Raw genomic sequence first — 18,354 nt, forward strand, 5'->3', positions numbered from 1 at the left:
ACATATAGATGTCAAATGTCTATTCTATTTCATGTCCACTTGATTATTTATCACCAAATCAATTGCAAAGTACATAATTATTTATGTTACACTTATACACATTTACACACAGTATCTCGAGTCTCTTGGCACAGTGACACTGAATAATAATAATATAATATAGGGACCCTCTCTAATACATTATAATAAATAAATAATTAAATAAAAAAATAAAAAGAAAATGATAATGATTGAAGCCCAAGTCGATAATATATATGTCATTGGTGCTTAATTATTCACCACCGGAGTCGAATTTTGCCATTCGAATTCCGAACCAGTGAGATCCGATTCTTCTGCTTCGACGCAATTGGCTTTCCAGATTCAAGTTTCGACCTCGTTTCCCGTATTTCTCGCATCCTTTCGAAACGTTTTCTCTCTTATCTCTCGTTCAAGTCGATGAATCACCTTTCTCTCTCTCTTTTCGTTTAATTGTGTTTGGTTTCAGAAGAAGAAGAAGAAGAAGAAGAAGGAAAATCGTTGAAACCGATAAAATAGTGTTTGGCTCCTCTGAAGAGTGTTCTTCGAGAATATTCACTTCGGTAATTCCGGTCTATCCAAGTATATTCGTGTGTGTATGTATATCTATATGCATGTGTAATATCGTGTATTTTTCTATGTGTATTTGTTTATTCTGTTTGGATGCTGAGAATATCGAGAGATTAGATAATTGTCGAATTGACGAAAGTCGTGCTTTTCTTTGTGGATTTTTTTTTCTTTCATTTCTCGCGAATTTTCTCTGCAAATAAACAGAGCACAGTCGAGAATCACTTCTCGAGCTACTTTCTTTCAGCTGGCTGGTTCAAATCTACTCGGAAAAATCATTTATTCGAATTTGCTATCATGAGATTCAGATTTATCGGTTTCGTGTAATCGTGACTTTTCAAATTATTTTTAATTTATCATCATTTTCTTGATTTATTACTTCAATTGTGTGGCTGTCAAATTGAAACCGTTCACTTTGGTCAAATTCGGTGTCTTTGTTCGGTTGAAATTTAAAATGTGGTTCATGTGCCAACTTGGATTATTTTTTTTATTCAGCCTAACTGTTCACTAGTAGTTCCTTGGAAATATGTTTATGGCGGCTTATATAAGATGGCTAATTCTCTGGATTTGTTATCAATGTGGAAAAAGAAGAGTTGGGAATTGAAAGTGAAAAAGGAAAATTAAATATCATTCTACAGTGGAAGCTTGGTTGTTCAAAGGTTTTTAATTTATGGATTTATTTGCATTCATTTCTTGGTTTCTGAATCTCAGATTTATCTCGCATTAAGATCTTTAGCATTTAGATCACTGCTTAGTTATCTGCTTTGATGAATGTATGCTTTTTTTTTTTATTCCTTCTAATTTTCTTGCTAAGATGAAATATTTAGGCTAGAAAAAGCAATTTTGAAAAGCTGTTTCTGTGTTTTTTTTTTTTTTTTTTTTTTGTCTGTTCAGAACTTTAATGGTAATATCTATTCAAAGAAAGAAGTTCTGCTCTTGTGATTTCCATAATTCTTCTAGTTCTCCATCATATTTGAGCTTCTGTTTTTGTACAGTGAAAGATGGTTGCTTTTGGGAAAAAGTTGAAAGAAAGACAAATTGAAGGATGGCAACGGTATGGTTTATACTTTCATTGCTCATTATATTGACTTCTCAAGTATTATATTGGCATTATTCTGGTGAAAATGAATCAAAGACAAAACAAAACAAAAGCTCAAGTCTTTGTGATTTCAGCTACTTATCTTGAGTTTGTGTAATTCAAATAGAATTAGATTATCATGTTGTTTGCTAGTAACCTTAATTCGAATTAAGGTCAAACCATCACTTCATATCGATTTAGTTTAAGTAACAATATTCTTGCATTTGAGGCAACAACCCAAAAAAAAAAAAAAAAAAAAAAAACACAGGCACACACAATAGTTAGCTCGATTCAGATTAAATATTATCATATATCAATATCATTTTACAGGTTTACAACTCTAGAGCACGATGCATAGATTTTTAACTAAATATTGTCGGCCAATCTAATGCATGCATAGTTTTTGCAAATATATTATTATGTAGAAGTATTCAATCGGCATACGTGTTTAATCGAAACTTCTAGAGCAGCGGAGCATGAAAACTGATTAATCAAATCGTTTGTAATGCAGATATTACATCAACTACAAACTTATGAAGAAAAGAGTAAAACAATACGCTCAACAAATTCAAGTTGGTACACAAGATCGTCGACACGTTCTCAAGGATTTCTCGAGAATGCTTGATGATCAGGTATGTATTCAAATGCACATAGGAATTGAAACACTTGTTTCCCTTATGTTTATTTTAGTACATATAGAACAGTTACTCCACTCTTATTTAAACCTACGTCTTTTATATATTTGGGGATATCTAGAGTTATACTGAATGGATTTCACTTGTTTTCAACTTCTATTTCAGATTGAGAAGGCTGTTCTTTTTATACTGAAACAACAAGGGCAACTAGCAAGCAGGATTTCTGAGCTCGGGGAACGACGCAATGCTCTTCAGGAGGAGCCAGATATATCTCAAATAAACGAACTTCGAGAAGATTATAGAACGGTAGGGAAAGACCTTTTACGGCTTCTCCAATTTGTGGAGTTGAATGCCATTGGTCTCCGCAAGATACTGAAGAAGTTCGATAAGCGCTTTGGCTATAGATTCACTGATTATTATGTCAAAACTCGCGCCAATCACCCCTACTCTCAGCTGCAACAAGTGTTCAAGCATGTGGTAATTATGTCAAACCGCATTTTTTGTTGTGGGAAAATGGAACTCAAGACTAGACATCTCTTAATTGATCTGTAATGGAATTTCAGGGACTCGGGGCTGTTGTGGGAGCCATATCGCGAAATCTTCACGAACTCCAGGACCGCCAGGGAAGTTACTTATCAATATATGACCAGCCCGCTCTTCCGCTACAGGTTTTTCTCGTTTCTTTTACTCAAATTTGCTCAATCGCACTAAATTGGAGTGCGATACTAAGCTAGGCTCGAATCTCAAAATTTACAGGAACCCGTTATAGAATCGATAAAAACAGCTGTAGATAGGCTAAGCTACTCCACAAACTTTCTCAACTTTTTGGCGCAACACGCGCTCATTATGCAAGAAGAGCTTCCGACTCCCGCCGAGGAGCAAATAGATGACCAGAGATACCATTTCATGTCACTGATCTTGAACCTTGCAAACACGTTTCTCTACATGGTCAATACGTACATCATTGTCCCCACGGCGGACGACTACTCGATAAGCCTCGGAGCCGCCGCAACGGTCTGTGGTGTCGTGATTGGATCTATGGCCGTTGCGCAAGTGTTTTCTTCAGTGTATTTCAGCGCGTGGTCGAATAGATCGTACTTCAAGCCTCTTGTGTTCAGCAGTATTGTCCTGTTCCTGGGAAACCTTATGTATGCCATGGCTTACGATATTAGCTCCATATGGGTTCTTTTGTTAGGTCGTCTTCTCTGTGGGTACGTAACCTTCATCCCCGTTTTCTATATTCCTTGTTTAATCTAGTTGATTCGCTACCTAAACATTTTTTTTTTCTAAATCTTTTTTCACACATGCATAAGTATTATTTGGCCCAATTATAGCAATCCGAAACTTAAGCTCGGATTCACAATTGTTGGACATATAACCGAATCTCAGCAACCCAAAAAAAAAAAAAAAAAAAGTCGTGCTTATGCAATTAACACACCCGTATGGATATTACACTAAAAAAGTGGTTATTTGAGGTATTTATGGCAATCTAACCATCTGAAACTTGAGCTCTAGCAACGGTTTCACAATCCTTAGACAGCCAAGCAGACTTGAGTATGCTATTAACACACCCAAATGGATTTCGCTTATATATAAGTTTTCCCAATATGGTTATTTTGTGATTTCGGGAAAAGTGTGCTCTTTATACTTCTCCATCAAGGAATTGACAGATTTGAAATGTCTGAATTACAGGTTGGGTTCTGCTAGAGCCGTAAATAGGCGATATATTAGCGATTGCGTGCCGTTGAAATTCCGGATGCAGGCCTCTGCGGGTTTTGTTAGTGCGAGTGCACTTGGAATGGCTTGCGGTCCAGCTCTTGCCGGTTTGTTACAGACGAATTTCAAGATTTACAAGCTAACCTTCAATCAAGACACTTTGCCGGGCTGGGTTATGGCTGTTGCGTGGCTTATGTACTTGGTCTGGCTCTGGATATCATTCAGAGAACCCGTTCTTGAACCCCTGGAGAGTTATGCACCACCCACATCTACTACTGAAACTGGTATGTTGACATTTCTCGTTGTTCTTGATCTCGTCTATGTTTGGTGTAATCTTATCGAGGCATTGAATTCAGACCTTGCGCTTCAGAAGAAATTAGGAGAAATATGAGGCTAGATTAGTAGAATTGTAATTATTAGAATGGTATGATGCTTTACACTAACGTGGATTGAAACCTTAAAAAAAATGACAGCTGTCGCAGTAGAAAACGATGGCCTCGAGGAAGGTTTAAAACAGCCGTTGCTTGAAGACTCGGAAAGCAAGCAAGAAGGTGAAGATGGTGACCAAGACCTTGATGAAAGCGAAGAATCTGCAGAGGAATCTCGTGAACCAGCCACTTCGATTCGAGCGGCGTATCGACTGCTTACACCGTCCGTAAAGGTACGTAAAAAAAAAAAAAAACCAAACGGTGTACGAGGAAATGAGTTAATAATTTTATGGGAAAATATCATTAACATCCTTTGTGTTTTTGGGAAATGCAACATCAGGGCTAAACCTTCTATTTTCAAGTCGATCACAAATGTCTCTTGAATTTAAACAAAAAAAATCACAAAGTCGTCCATTCAGCTCAAATTTAACTTACCCTTGCATTAAAAATATAAAGATACTTGAGGATATAAAAGACTTGCAAAAAAATATAGGTACTACATTTTTTTTTATGGAGATAGATTATGTTTTATTCCCGCAACCAACATAATGAGTTTTTGGTAAATTTTACCCTCGACTAATGAAGCTGTAAAAATATGAGTGCCCTGATTTTATCTGCCTTGATTTCTGATTGTCTTGAACTTCTTGTATCGATATTGTGATCAGGTTCAACTGTTGATATATTTCATGCTCAAGTACGCGATGGAAGTTCTGCTCTCGGAGTCCAGTGTCGTAACCACATACTACTTTGGCTGGTCCACGAGCAGCGTCGCGATCTTCCTCGCTTGCCTCGGTCTAACGGTTCTCCCGGTCAACATCCTCGTCGGAAGCTACATCAGCAACATGTTTGAGGACAGGTGTCGATTTTTCCCCGTGATTATTTTTTTTTTTATTATTATTATTATTATTATTATTATTATTATTATTATTATTATTTTAGTTTTCGTGTTTCTGCATTGCCTCTGACTCTTAAAAATAATACGCAGGCAAATCCTAATGGCGTCCGAGATCATGGTCCTTGTGGGAATTGTGTTCAGCTTCCAAGTAATAATACCGTACACCGTGGTTCAATACGTCTTCTCGGGGCTCATCATGTTTGTCTCAGCCGAAGTACTCGAAGGTTAGACATATAAACCACACACAAACAATCTCTGCTTCAATAATTTGGTTTATAATAATCAGAAGACAATTAGGGGTTGGATATAGAATAATTAAAAAGTTGTTATTAGTCTATAAATTGGAAAGATTCCGTTCGAAGAATATAAGGCTGTTTATCTCATACAACCAATTGTAGCTCAGAACTAATATAAGCGATGAACCCGGTTCACGGGTCGATGAGTCAATGAATATCTTGTCAGGTTACGATACTCTACTACGAAGAAAAAAAATAAAATAAATAACTTACAACTCTTCTCTTAACCTTTTGCTTCAACTAAAACATAATGAAATAAAACAAAAAATGAAACATATTCATTACTAATTCACCCCTCCCGTCTAACACTGTAAACAAAATCGAACAAATAAGTTACTAATATACCCCTCCGGTCGAACACTATCTTGTGTATTCCGTTTCTTTATTGATAAAAGAATTCGAATGACGATATGTGTAGGTGTGAATTTGTCGCTTCTGTCTCGGGTAATGTCGTCGAGGCTATCGCGCGGGACCTACAACGGCGGGCTTTTATCGACGGAGGCGGGGACGCTGGCCCGAGTGGTGGCGGACGCAACGATAACATTGGCCGGATATTTGGGTGAGAGCAAGCTCTTGAATGTAACACTCATTCCTTCACTTCTCATCTGTGTCACCTCTATTGTAGCCACTTGCTTCACCTACAATTCTCTCTATTGATTCTTACTTTTTTATTATCCACCAAAAAAAAAAAAAAAAACTCATGATATTGTTAATCCAATTACTTTTTGGGCAATTTTCCATCTTAATTCTTTACAAGGAGGAACAAAAAAAGGTTCCATCTTTTTTTTTTATTATTTTTTTTTTTATGGGTATTAGTTTCTGTATATTGTGTAATAAACTAGCTGGTGATTTCTGTTTCTCCAAGTTAATTTTTTTAAAATAAAGTAAAATAAACTTTCATTAAATTTGACAAAGATTGGCCATGGCCCACGTGAGAGATTTTGCACACAAGTTGGTGATTAACGTAATGGCTTTGAGATGGGTCTTTATCGTACTATGTTTTTGTTAATTCATATTGTTGACTTTGTGCGAATCATTGTACGGATCCCTTATGTGAAACAAAGATTAATGAAAAGCAAATATTGATATAGTCAACATGAGTTAATGCACGGAATTCTAATTAAAACAAAAAAAAAAGTTATTACACGGAATTATTCTAAGAAAAAAACAATTTACATAAATCCAATGAGTTTGTGAAAATAGCAACATATGAGATGTATGCCATATAAGATAAAGAATGTCAAATTTGATTAGCTATGTAATCATGTCAACAGAGAAAGATTAGACCCTTGCAACATTTCCAACAGATTCCAACTGTGTGATCATAATTTATGCATATTATATTCACAGAAGAATGAACTATCCAATGGGTCCTGATAATATTAAAGTATCAATAAATATATTGTTAATTATAGGAGGTTGAATAAAAGGATTTAAGTTCTTTTTTTTTACTATATAAGTTCTTAACTCTTTGTTGCTGTGTTATTTTAGCTTTAATAGTTTTTGCTGCTTATTCATTTACATACTGTTAATTGCTATTTTTATTTTATTATGAGTCTCCATCGAAATAAACTAATGTTAGCCGACATGTTATATATGAGCCAATTAGCCTCTAATATTCACCTACCTACTCTCATGGCTCAAAAATCTATTAATATTACCAATAAAAATTCCTTAAAAAAAAAATTCCCTCAAATCTCTCAACAACTTTTTTTCGTAAACATCGACACAACCCAGGATTTTCTTTTATAAACCAAACACTACTTTTAAATTTAATGAACAATATCACAGACTCTAAAGTATAGCAAAGTTGTGTACCACTACTTGTCACCTAGCTCTCTTTTTACCCTACTTAGTTCACTTTTAGAACATATTTATTTTCGGGGCTATGAATCAGGAAAATCTATGTGATTTCTAATGGATTAACTCACATGATATGCATGTATTTTATTGCATCTTTAATCGCTTTGGTGTATGTGCTTAGTGAAAATATTTTTCTATACATATTTTATAATCTTTGCGTATAATTCGACACACAAAAAATAATCTTTGTGCCATTCAAAGTTATCGGCGTTTCATTTTGTTAGGCATTTAGTTCAAGTCCTATATAAATCAAGGTGGTTTTGTAATCCTACATCAAACACACAAAAATATACACACATATATAACTATTTATCTATACTCCAAGATTTCATTTGAGAACTAAGCTACAAAAATAATCTTCAAGTCCGAAGGAAATCATGGGCATTGGACGGTGGAGATTGTTATTTGGAATTATATTCCTTTCTTCCTTTTGTGCCGCTGAAAGAGGTACATTTCTGCACAAAATAAAAAAATAAAAAAAAAGGTACATTTTTGTGTGTGTAAATGTGATCTCGAATTTCATTAAAAAAATATTTATAAATTAATTAATTATAATTACCATTTTCGTTAAACTAGCCAGCTAATTCATGAACTAGGTTAAACTCTATAGGGCATATGACTAAATATCCTCCACTTGTGAGGTTAATAGGTTAAATAAGTTAAACCACCCTTAGTAACCATTTACTAGTTAATTCATTTCAATATATGAACACACACAATAATGAAAATACGACAACTTATTGTTCTTTCCAAAACTCACTACGACTAATATAGATTCAGTCACATATCAGAAATACTCGCAACTAGTCGCAGCTTATTCAAAATTTTAAAATAAAGGGAAAAAAAACATTCGATACGGCTTAAAGACGCATTTCAAAACATTTAGCCGCGACTTGTCAGGCTTAGAGACTACATGCATAATCAACCCGTTGATTAATCAACTAATCAAAATTAATCAATCATATATAGGTCCGAACTATAGCTTCATGCGCAACGCGACCACGTCCCCGACCACGTCGTACTACGACTACATAGTGGTCGGGGGCGGGACCGCGGGCTGCCCTCTGGCGGCCACGCTTTCCCAAAAGTTCAGTGTTCTGATGTTGGAGCGCGGTGGGTCCCCATACGGTAACCCCAACATCACCAATCTCTCTGCCTTTGGGATGGCCCTCTCTGACGTCTCCCCGACCTCCCCGTCCCAACGCTTCGTGTCAGAGGACGGAGTTGTCAATTCACGTGCCCGAGTGCTCGGTGGTGGGAGTTGCCTCAACGCTGGCTTCTACACTCGCGCCGCCACCCAATATGTCAGGTACACGTGGCTATCTACGTACTTTGTACTAAAGTATTTACGATTGTTTTTTTTTTAATTTTTTTTATGTCTACCAAAAATTAAAATTTAGACGAAGTAAAACTCGTGATTTTAATATTTTTTAAATCAACGATGATCATGAAAGGAAAAATTTGTTTTCTTACTATTGAAATCGTTGACGTCGCATTAGTTGGTTATTGGTTTATGATGTGTTTTTCAATATTTCCATAATAATGTCACAAAAATGGTTAAATTTTTTAACTATTTCGCTAAAAACGTAAGGATACATATAATTCGACTCGATTATAAAATAAATGGATAGAAACCTTAAACTCCCATAGTTTACGAAGAAATGGTGAAAAACAAAAATATAACAATTTAATAACATTTCGAAATTTATATTTTTTGCTTACAATTAACAATTTTTATTTTAAAAAATTAATAGTCAAGTCGGGTGGGACGGGAGATTAGTGAACGAATCATACAGCTGGGTTGAAGATGTGGTGGCATTTGAGCCGCCGATGGGACAATGGCAAACTGCAGTGAGGAACGGGCTATTGGAAGTCGGTGTGAGACCCTACAACGGCTTCACTTACGACCACATCGTTGGCACCAAAATTGGAGGCACAATATTCGATAGAAATGGCCATAGACACACCGCCGCGGATTTACTCCGCTACGCCAACCCCACCGGCCTTACCGTGCTCTTGCATGCATCTGTCAACCGAATTCTCTTTAGCACAAAAGGTATGAGATGTCTCGTTTAAAAAAAAAACGTTTCCATGTAAATTCACGAAGAATAGTACATATTCGAAATATTTTTTCTGAATTTTTTTTAGAAATGGAATTTATGAAGTAAAAGAATCATGTAAATTTTGATCAAATTCTAAAAAAAAAAAAAATATGCGTTCTAAAGTTTGATTAATTAGCCACTGATTCTATTAACAATTAATTGATATTTTTTGCCCAATTAATTCTCGCTCATTGACAATTTATAAGTTTGATATGGCTTAATTACTTATAAATTTCAAAAACATGTATACAAAATTTATATATTTGTCACATTAGGGAGGTCAAGGCCTTTGGCCAATGGAGTGGTGTATAGAGACTCAACAGGTTTGACTCACAGAGCTTACCTGAAAAGTGAGTCAAAGGGTGAGATCATCATATCATCTGGGGCTCTTGGAAGCCCACAACTTCTGATGCTGAGCGGAGTGGGCCCAAAGGACCATCTTGAGGCCCATAACATAACGGTTGTGTTGGACCAGCCCATGGTTGGTCAAGGCATGTCCGACAACCCTATGAACTCCATTTTCGTACCCTCTCCGAACCCCGTCGAGGTCTCACTCATTCAAGTCGTTGGAATCACCAACTTCGGGAGCTACATCGAGGCCGCCGGAGGAGAGAATTTCGCCGGCGGTAATCCGAGAGATTACGGGATGTTTTCTCCTAAGGTAAATTTTGAAAAGAACAAAAAAAAATTTAATCATGGGGCTTTATTAATATTAATTAATTTTAGAATATCGGACCTAAAGCGTAATTTTTTTCTTTTCGAATATACATTTTTAAGGAGTTTCTTCTATGATGCATATGCATAAAATTTTAAGCAGATGTTTAATTTTGATAAAAATTAATTTAGATGTTTAATTTGGATAAAACTATATTTAAATTAAATTAATCTATGTTAGTACATGCTCCTAAAGATGAAAAATAAACTTAGTATCAATTGATTGCCTTTTAAAAGTTAGAAGAAACTTAGTATCGTGCTAATGAATTTGTAATTCTTTTTGTTTCGTATTGTGTAACAATTTTACTATTTCATTTGACTAGATAGGTCAGCTCTCAACCGTGCCCCCGAAGGAAAGGACCCCGGAAGCCTTAGAAAGAGCAGTCCAAAAAATGGAGAACCTCGACGATGCCGCGTTTCGAGGAGGATTCATCCTCGAGAAAATCATGGGCCCGGTTTCCACGGGCCACTTGGAGCTTCGAAACCGTGACATCAACGAAAACCCGTCCGTCACGTTCAACTACTTCAAAGACCCCATAGACCTACAAAGATGCGTCCAGGGGATTTCCACGATCGAGAGGATAATCGAGTCTAGGGCGTTCTCTAGATTTCGAAACGATTACATGTCGATACCTACATTGCTTAACATGACCGCGAATTCGCCTATAAACTTGTTGCCTAAACACGCGAATTCCTCGACCTCTTTGGAACAATTTTGTAGGGACACCGTGATGACGATTTGGCATTACCACGGAGGTTGCCAAGTTGGTAGAGTCGTCGATAACGATTACAAGGTTCTTGGCATCGATGCACTTCGCGTTATCGACGGATCTACTTTCAATTACTCTCCGGGTACTAATCCCCAAGCCACCGTTATGATGCTTGGAAGGTAAAATAAAATAATTAAATCACCAATTCAATTTGTTATTTATCAATATTAGTGATAGGATCATCATTATAGTTTCAAACTTAGCACATTTTAAGGTGAGCTATTCTTATTTATAATTTTCTCACACCTATAATTGTAATACTTTTGATATGATTGATATAACCTTTTTTTAATGAATACACAACTTTATTTAATATACTATTATGCAGGTACATGGGAATGAGGATAGCAAGTGAGAGACTTAACAAGGAGGAATCAAAGTAATCTTCTTCACCATGTAATTGGAAATATATCTATGCTGATGATGAGGGAGAGATCTTAAAATTTACTTATATTCAAAGGGGTCGTTGAATTCTTACAAAAGAATGTCAATGTATTAGAGGTTGTGTATGTTAATGATCATATTTTACAAGCAATGAAATATAACCATTGATGTTTCTAGTATATATAGGCTTCACGTACAAATACTAAATTGATATGTAGTATTATTACATTTCTAGGTTATGATAGATAGAAATTGGATTTGAGAATTGGGAAAACTAACTCTCATCTTCAATGATTGAGAGTGAAAAATGTTTATTCCAAAACTAATGAGAAAAGTACAACTAAATGACTTTATATAGCCATGAAACATAAAGAAAATAAAGGAAAATACAATGAAACAAATAAAGGAAAATACAACTTGGCGTACTTATCGTTTAATAGACATAAACGACACATACAAACTTATTTGATCTCTAATAAGTATCTCTAAAAAATACTGCATAGCATAAGTAATAACACTATTATGTGCTAAGCATTGCAAAAACTTGTTTTAGCCATTTATATATGGGAAAATTTCACAAATACATGGTAGTTTCTATATCTCATATTTTCAAACAATTCATAAATACTCCATTTTTAAAATTTATTTTGCCGTTATTCTAAATGAAATTATAGACAAAGTAAAAAAGCTAACTGAAACTGTAAAATTAAAAGCAATGTAAACAACAACGAAAATATGGTAAAAGGAAGGCATTGAAAGTATAAGAAATAAATGATGTATTTTAGAGATTACGTTAAAAAAAAAAAAAAAAAAAAAAGAGATACTGGAGTTAATCTTCACTTTATTACGTATTCAAATACGCATGCATGGAAATTCAACAATGATCTGCTTCCACTATATTTAATTACAAATGTATATGGATACATGATATAACACGTTTAATCTCTGTCTTCTTAATATCGTAATAAAATCTAAAAATAAAAAACTCCTTAAAATACTGTAAAATAGGAAGAATATAACCAAGGATATACCATATATCTCCTCTCTCTATTTTTTATTCGTGATAAAACTACCATATACACGAGCCTTTCAGAAGAAAAAGAAAAACTGAATTGTCTTGTTTTTGCAGATATACGTAGAATGTTTAGAAGGCGGACATGCAAAAGAAAATAGAGGATATCCCTAATCCATATGCATATCCTATAAAATATCATTCCAAGATTAATCTCTTCACTTCGTTTGAAGATCCAAAACCATTATAATCGAAGAATTTGTTAAATAAGAATTATAAAGTAAATATATATTGTAATCATAATTTGACAAGCAAGTTGATATGGCCGAGTTGGTCTAAGGCGCCAGATTAAGGTTCTGGTCCGAAAGGGCGTGGGTTCAAATCCCACTGTCAACACTCAACATTACTTTTACTATTTTTTTATTTTTTATTTTTTATTTGTACTTCAAAGAGTCACTTTATTTAATTATTAATGATACTGATTGTTTGATACCATATTGTTGTCGTTTCATATTTACTATCAAGTCTATTTCTCTGCTTTCCTTTGTGGGGTATTTAGCTTCTTGCATTATTTTTTTTATTATTATTAATTACATATTTGTCGTTTAATATTTTTGAATACGTGTCAAACTATGAATATATTGCTAAATTAATTTACTAAAATATCATATACCAATAAATCAATATTATTATAAAAGTGAAAAAAATAATAATTAAAAAGCTCTCTCTCAAAACCAACACCATCACCATCAGAAAGAAACCAAAACCGATGTATCTTTTTGCATTTCATATCCTCTCTCTTTAGTGGTCAAGCAAGTGCAAGAGAGGAGAGTGTGGGTGGGTTATCTCTTAACCCCTCGCGCACGCGCGCCGCCGCCGAGCCGAGCCGGGCCGGGCTCGGGTTTCGGGAATTGTCTCAGTCTCGGGCTTTCTTTTTATTGCAAAGTTCACTTCCAGAAATAATTCTTTTATTACGTTGGGAATTAAACATTTACTCGCGAGGGGTAAATTAAGAGCGTTAAAGGTTGTAAGGTTGGGCGAAGGAGGCTTAGCTCTCTCATTCGAATATAGAGAAAAAATTCCCGCTGCTCCCCACTGTTCCAGACTTCTCTCTTCCCCAGAAAATTTTATTTGTCTTGGTGATAGTATTCTCGCAGGTTCTAGTTCGCCGAGAGAGTCAAGTGGTTGGTGCTCACCTTGCCTCTGAAGTCGTTGTATCCTGGGAGGCTTTCGCTCACGAATTCCAGCACCTGTGGGAGAGCGATAAAAAGCTTCAAGGAGACCGTCCAACGGGCCTCGACTTTCCGACCTATTTTTGTTTTCCGGTTCTTAGTATAAAGGTGTAACCGGGTTTTTTTTTGTAATCTATTTTACGTGTACTTTCCATGCATGCAATTTGTCTTTTATTAACGTCAATATTACTATAATATTGCTAACAATCTTGAAGCTTTTTATCCCCAAAAAGACAGGTTGCGTGGAGGAAAGGATTATTTTTTTTTTTCCTTAATATAATCGGTTTCCAGTTTTTGTTTCCGATTTGTTTTCGGATTTATTTGAAAAGTTACTGATTTGTGATTTTCTTTTGTAGAAAATATGACTAACGTGAACAACAACGACTCGATGAATGTTGGAGGGAACGTTGGAGACAACCCCTCCGTGGTGAACACCCCGCCAAACTTGATTAACATCGGCCAAATCCCTGTGACTTTGGGACAAGGCTCGATGGCGGCTACGGCCGGGAACGGACCCGCGGGTCTTGTTCAACCTATGGCGGGTTTGGGCCTTGACGGTTCAAACGTGGGCGTGGCTCGAGGGCCTCCCACGGTGATGCCGGCCGAGAGGCCGGGGAAGTTTGACGGACTCAACTTCAAAAGGTGGCAACAAAAGATGGTTTTCTTTTTGACAACCATCGGACTTGCACGGTTTTTAACCGAAGATCCTCCGGCCACTCCTCGAGAGGGTGAAGCCGACCCACAAGTGCTTCGGGCCTATGTGGGGTGGAACGAATCCGACTATCTTTGTCGAAACCACGTGTTGAATTGTCTCGCCGACTCTTTATACAACGTGTATAGCTCTAAAGTATCTTCTAAAGAGCTATGGGATTCGTTGGATCGCAAGTACAAAACCGAGGATGCGGGCTCAAAGAAGTATATTGTGGGTCGTTTCCTTGAGTACAAGATGGTGGACACAAAGACCGTTGTGAGTCAAGTCCAAGGGCTTCAACTCATTTTCCATGAGATTCAAGCCGAGGGAATGACCATTAGCGAGTCTTTCCAAGTTGCCTCCGTGATAGAGAAGTTACCACCTGGGTGGAAGGAGTTCAAGAACTACCTTAAGCACAAGCGAAAGGAGATGAGTCTTGAGGACTTGGTTGTTCGCCTCCGAATCGAAGAAGACAACCGAGGATCCGATAGGAGACTTAGAACCGTCCCCGAGCGAGCTAACGTCGTCGAACATGGCGAGAACTCGAAGGGGAAGAAGCCCGCCTACAAGCTTGGAGTCAAGAGTGGGACGTTCAAGAAGAAGGGCCAACAAAAGATTGTTGGTAAATGCTACAATTGCAACAAGGTCGGTCACCGAGCTGTCGATTGTAGAAAGCCGAAGAAGAACAAGGAGGCCAATGTTGTGGAGGATGATAATGACCTCCTCGTTGCTGTGGTCTCCGAGGTCAACATGGTTGACTCTAACCCGAAGGAGTGGTGGCTGGACACTGGAGCAACCCGCCACATCTGCACTGATAAGAATTCCTTCTCCACCCTCCAGCTACCTGGAGATGGAGAGAGGTTGTTTATGGGCAACTCTGCCACCTCTGAAGTCAAGGGGGAAGGTGAAGTCTTCTTGAAGATGACCTCTGGGAAGGAACTGAAGCTCACTAAGGTGCTCTACGTGCCTGATATGAGGAAGAATCTGATTTCTGGGACTGTGCTAGATAACCATGGGTTTAGGATGGTTTTAGAGTCTCAAAAGCTTGTATTGTCTAAGAATGGTATGTATGTGGGCAAGGGCTATGTCAAGAATGGCATGGTCAAAATGAATGTAATGGCCATCAAGGCAAAAGATAATAATAAAGCTTCTTCTTCCTCTTATATGATTGTGTCGTCTAATTTATGGCATGGTAGACTAGGTCATGTGAATTATGACACACTGAGAAAATTGATTAATTTGGAGTGTATTCCAAAGTTTAATATTGACACAAACCATAAATGTGAAATTTGTGTTGAAGCAAAATTAACAAGAACGTCCTTTCATAGTATTGAAAGAAGTAATGAACCTCTCGATTTAATCCATACCGATTTATGTGATTTAAAGTTCATGCCCACGAGAGGTGGTAATAAATATTTTGTGACTTTTATTGACGATTGTACAAAATATTGTTACGTATATTTGCTTAAAAGCAAAGATGAAGCAATTGAGAAATTTGTCATATACAAATTGGAAGTTGAGAATCAACTCAATAAGAAGATTAAGAAAGTGCGAAGTGATCGAGGAGGTGAATATGTTGAACCATTTGGTACTTTTTGTGCACAACATGGAATTATTCACGAAGTCACTCCACTTTATTCTCCTCAATCAAATGGCGTTGCCGAACGTAAGAATCGCACTCTCAAGGAGATGATGAATGCGATGTTGTTAAGTTCTGGGTTACCCCAAGAAATGTGGGGGGAAGCGATCTTGTCTGCAAATTATCTTCTGAACAAGATACCCCGAAAGAAGGAGGATAAGTCTCCGTCTGAGCTATTTATAGGAAAGAGACCTTCCTATAAATATTTGCGAATGTGGGGGTGCTTGGCCAAAGTAATGGCTCCCGCTCCTAAGAAAATGAAGATAGGACCAAAAACTGTAGATTGTATCTTCATTGGATATGCACAACATAGTAATGCATATAGATTCCTTGTGTATGACTCGAAAAACCCCGATATACACAATGATTCGATTATGGAATCTAAAAATGCTTCGTTCTTTGAACATGTATTTCCTTATAAGTCTAAGGAAAATGAACCAAGTTCATCAAACCATTCTCTTGAGGATATTGAGGAAATAACTCAAGATAATGATGAAGAGTCCGAAGAAGAGATAGAATCTAAGGGACTTAGACGAAGTAAGCGAGCAAGGGTGGAAAAATCATTTGGTTCTGATTATTTCAATTATATGTTGGAGGGTCCACCTCTAAATTATAAAGAGGCCGTGAATTCTGTTGAGGGTCACTTATGGAAAGAAGCCATAAGAAGTGAAATAGACTCGATCATGCAAAACCACACTTGGGAGTTGGTTGATCTTCCTCCTGGAAGTAAAACACTTGGATCTAGGTGGATCTTTACGAGGAAGATGAAAGTCGATGACTCAATTGATAAATACAAAGCACGACTGGTAATCAAAGGGTATAAACAACAAGAGGGTGTTGATTACTTTGATACTTATTCTCCCGTGACGAGAATAACTTCTATTAGATTGATAATTGTCGTTGCTGCATTAATGGGGATCTCGAAGAAGAGATCTATATGAATCAACCTGAGGGTTGTATTGCACCTGGACAAGAAAAAAAAGTCTGTAAACTTGTCAAGTCGCTTTATGGCCTTAAACAAGCCCCAAAGCAATGGCATGAGAAATTTGACAACGTCATGATGTCAAATGGATTTAAAATCAACGAGTGTGACAAATGTGTGTACATTAAAACCACTGAACATGGGTATGTGATTCTGTGTTTATATGTAGATGACATGCTCATAGTGGGGAGTAATGATCGTATGGTACAATCCACAAAAGATATACTGAACTCAAGGTTCGATATGAAAGATCTGGGAATTGCTGATGTAATTCTGGGGATCAAAATTACCTGAACACCCAATGGGATTGTACTGGATCAAACACACTACGTTGATAAAATTCTAGACAAGTTTTGAAATAACGATTCTGGAGTCTCGAGAACTCCCATAGACATTAGTCAACACTTGTCTAAGAATAAAGGTGAAAGCATCTCTCAAATTGAATATGTTAGAGTGATAGGCAATCTCATGTACTTGATGAGTTGCACGAGACCGGATTTAGCCTACACCGTGAGTAGACTAGCTCGTTATACGAGTAATCCAAGTGCTGAACACTGGAAAGCAATCGTAAGAGTATTGAGATATCTACGATCCACTCGTGATTATGGTCTACACTACACGAGATATCCCGAGGTAATTGAAGGTTACACTGATGCAAGTTGGATATCTGATATTCAAGATTCAAAAGCCACGAGTGGTTATGTATTCACTCTGGGAGGTGCAGCCATATCTTGGAAATCCTCCAAACAAACTGTGATAACGAGATCCACGATGGAATCTGAGTTTGTTGCATTGGATAAATGTGGGGAAGAAGCCGAATGGCTAAGGAACTTTGTGGAGGATATTCCTAATTGGACAAAACCGATGCCTGCAATATGTGTATATTGTGATAACCAATCTGCTATTGGTAGGGCACATAGTGTGATGTATAATGGTAAGTCTAGACATATCCATCGACGACATAATACCATTAGACAACTTCTCTCATCTGGAATCATTAGTATTGACTATATTAGGTCCAAAGAGAACATTGCGGATCCGCTAACCAAAGGGTTAAATAGGGACCAAGTAGAGAAGACAACCAAAGGAATGGGGCTAAAGCCCATGGCAAATAAAGCCAAGGCAAAGGAAACCCAACCATGATGACTGGAGATCCCAAGATCTTGGTTCAAAGGGACAACCTAATTGTCAATGGCTTTGTGAGGTCACTGTGGGGGAAAACCCCTAATCCTATTCCTAAATATTAAACAGTGACTCCCGTACGAGGTTAAGCTTAGAGCTTTTAATGATTCTGTGAAATCGGATCATTGAGATTCCGAATGAGTAATGCGGGAT

The 18,354-nt window shown here is 36.9% G+C and overlaps 2 protein-coding genes and 1 non-coding gene across 5 annotated transcripts; all 3 read left to right on the forward strand.

The window, feature by feature from the left end:
- Window positions 1-237: 237 nt before the first annotated feature.
- On the forward strand, window positions 238-6,363 carry LOC149405810 (Major Facilitator Superfamily with SPX (SYG1/Pho81/XPR1) domain-containing protein). 3 transcript variants are annotated; one of them, XM_089629746.1, is made up of 12 exons: window positions 238-382; window positions 491-578; window positions 1,578-1,636; window positions 2,172-2,292; window positions 2,461-2,772; window positions 2,859-2,963; window positions 3,052-3,506; window positions 3,988-4,295; window positions 4,485-4,672; window positions 5,105-5,295; window positions 5,425-5,558; window positions 6,049-6,363. In XM_089629746.1, the coding sequence occupies exons 3-12, from the start codon at window positions 1,584-1,586 to the stop codon at window positions 6,285-6,287; spliced, it is 2,106 nt and encodes a 701-aa protein (XP_089485872.1). In that variant the 5' UTR covers window positions 238-382; window positions 491-578; window positions 1,578-1,583; the 3' UTR covers window positions 6,288-6,363. The 3 variants fall into 3 exon arrangements, with proteins under 3 accessions (XP_089485872.1, XP_089485879.1, XP_089485888.1); XM_089629753.1 differs by having other exon boundaries at window positions 244-382; window positions 497-578; XM_089629762.1 differs by lacking the exons at window positions 238-382; window positions 491-578 and adding an exon at window positions 1,162-1,241.
- Window positions 6,364-7,870: 1,507 nt separating this feature from the next.
- Window positions 7,871-11,462, forward strand: LOC149405811 (protein HOTHEAD-like). Its single transcript, XM_089606502.1, has 6 exons — window positions 7,871-7,940; window positions 8,463-8,802; window positions 9,248-9,549; window positions 9,871-10,256; window positions 10,633-11,198; window positions 11,408-11,462. Exons 1-6 carry the CDS (start codon window positions 7,871-7,873, stop codon window positions 11,460-11,462), a joined length of 1,719 nt encoding a protein of 572 aa, XP_089462628.1.
- A 1,328-nt stretch (window positions 11,463-12,790) lies between these two features.
- Window positions 12,791-12,871, forward strand: TRNAL-AAG (transfer RNA leucine (anticodon AAG)). Its single transcript has one exon. It is a non-coding gene; the product is annotated as a tRNA-Leu (tRNA).
- Window positions 12,872-18,354: the final 5,483 nt, after the last annotated feature.

The sequence above is a fragment of the Urtica dioica genome, chromosome 2, assembly GCF_054948205.1.
Source record: "Urtica dioica subsp. dioica isolate 48M chromosome 2, U.dioica_male_clone48M_v1_H2, whole genome shotgun sequence".
NCBI lineage: Eukaryota > Viridiplantae > Streptophyta > Magnoliopsida > Rosales > Urticaceae > Urtica > Urtica dioica.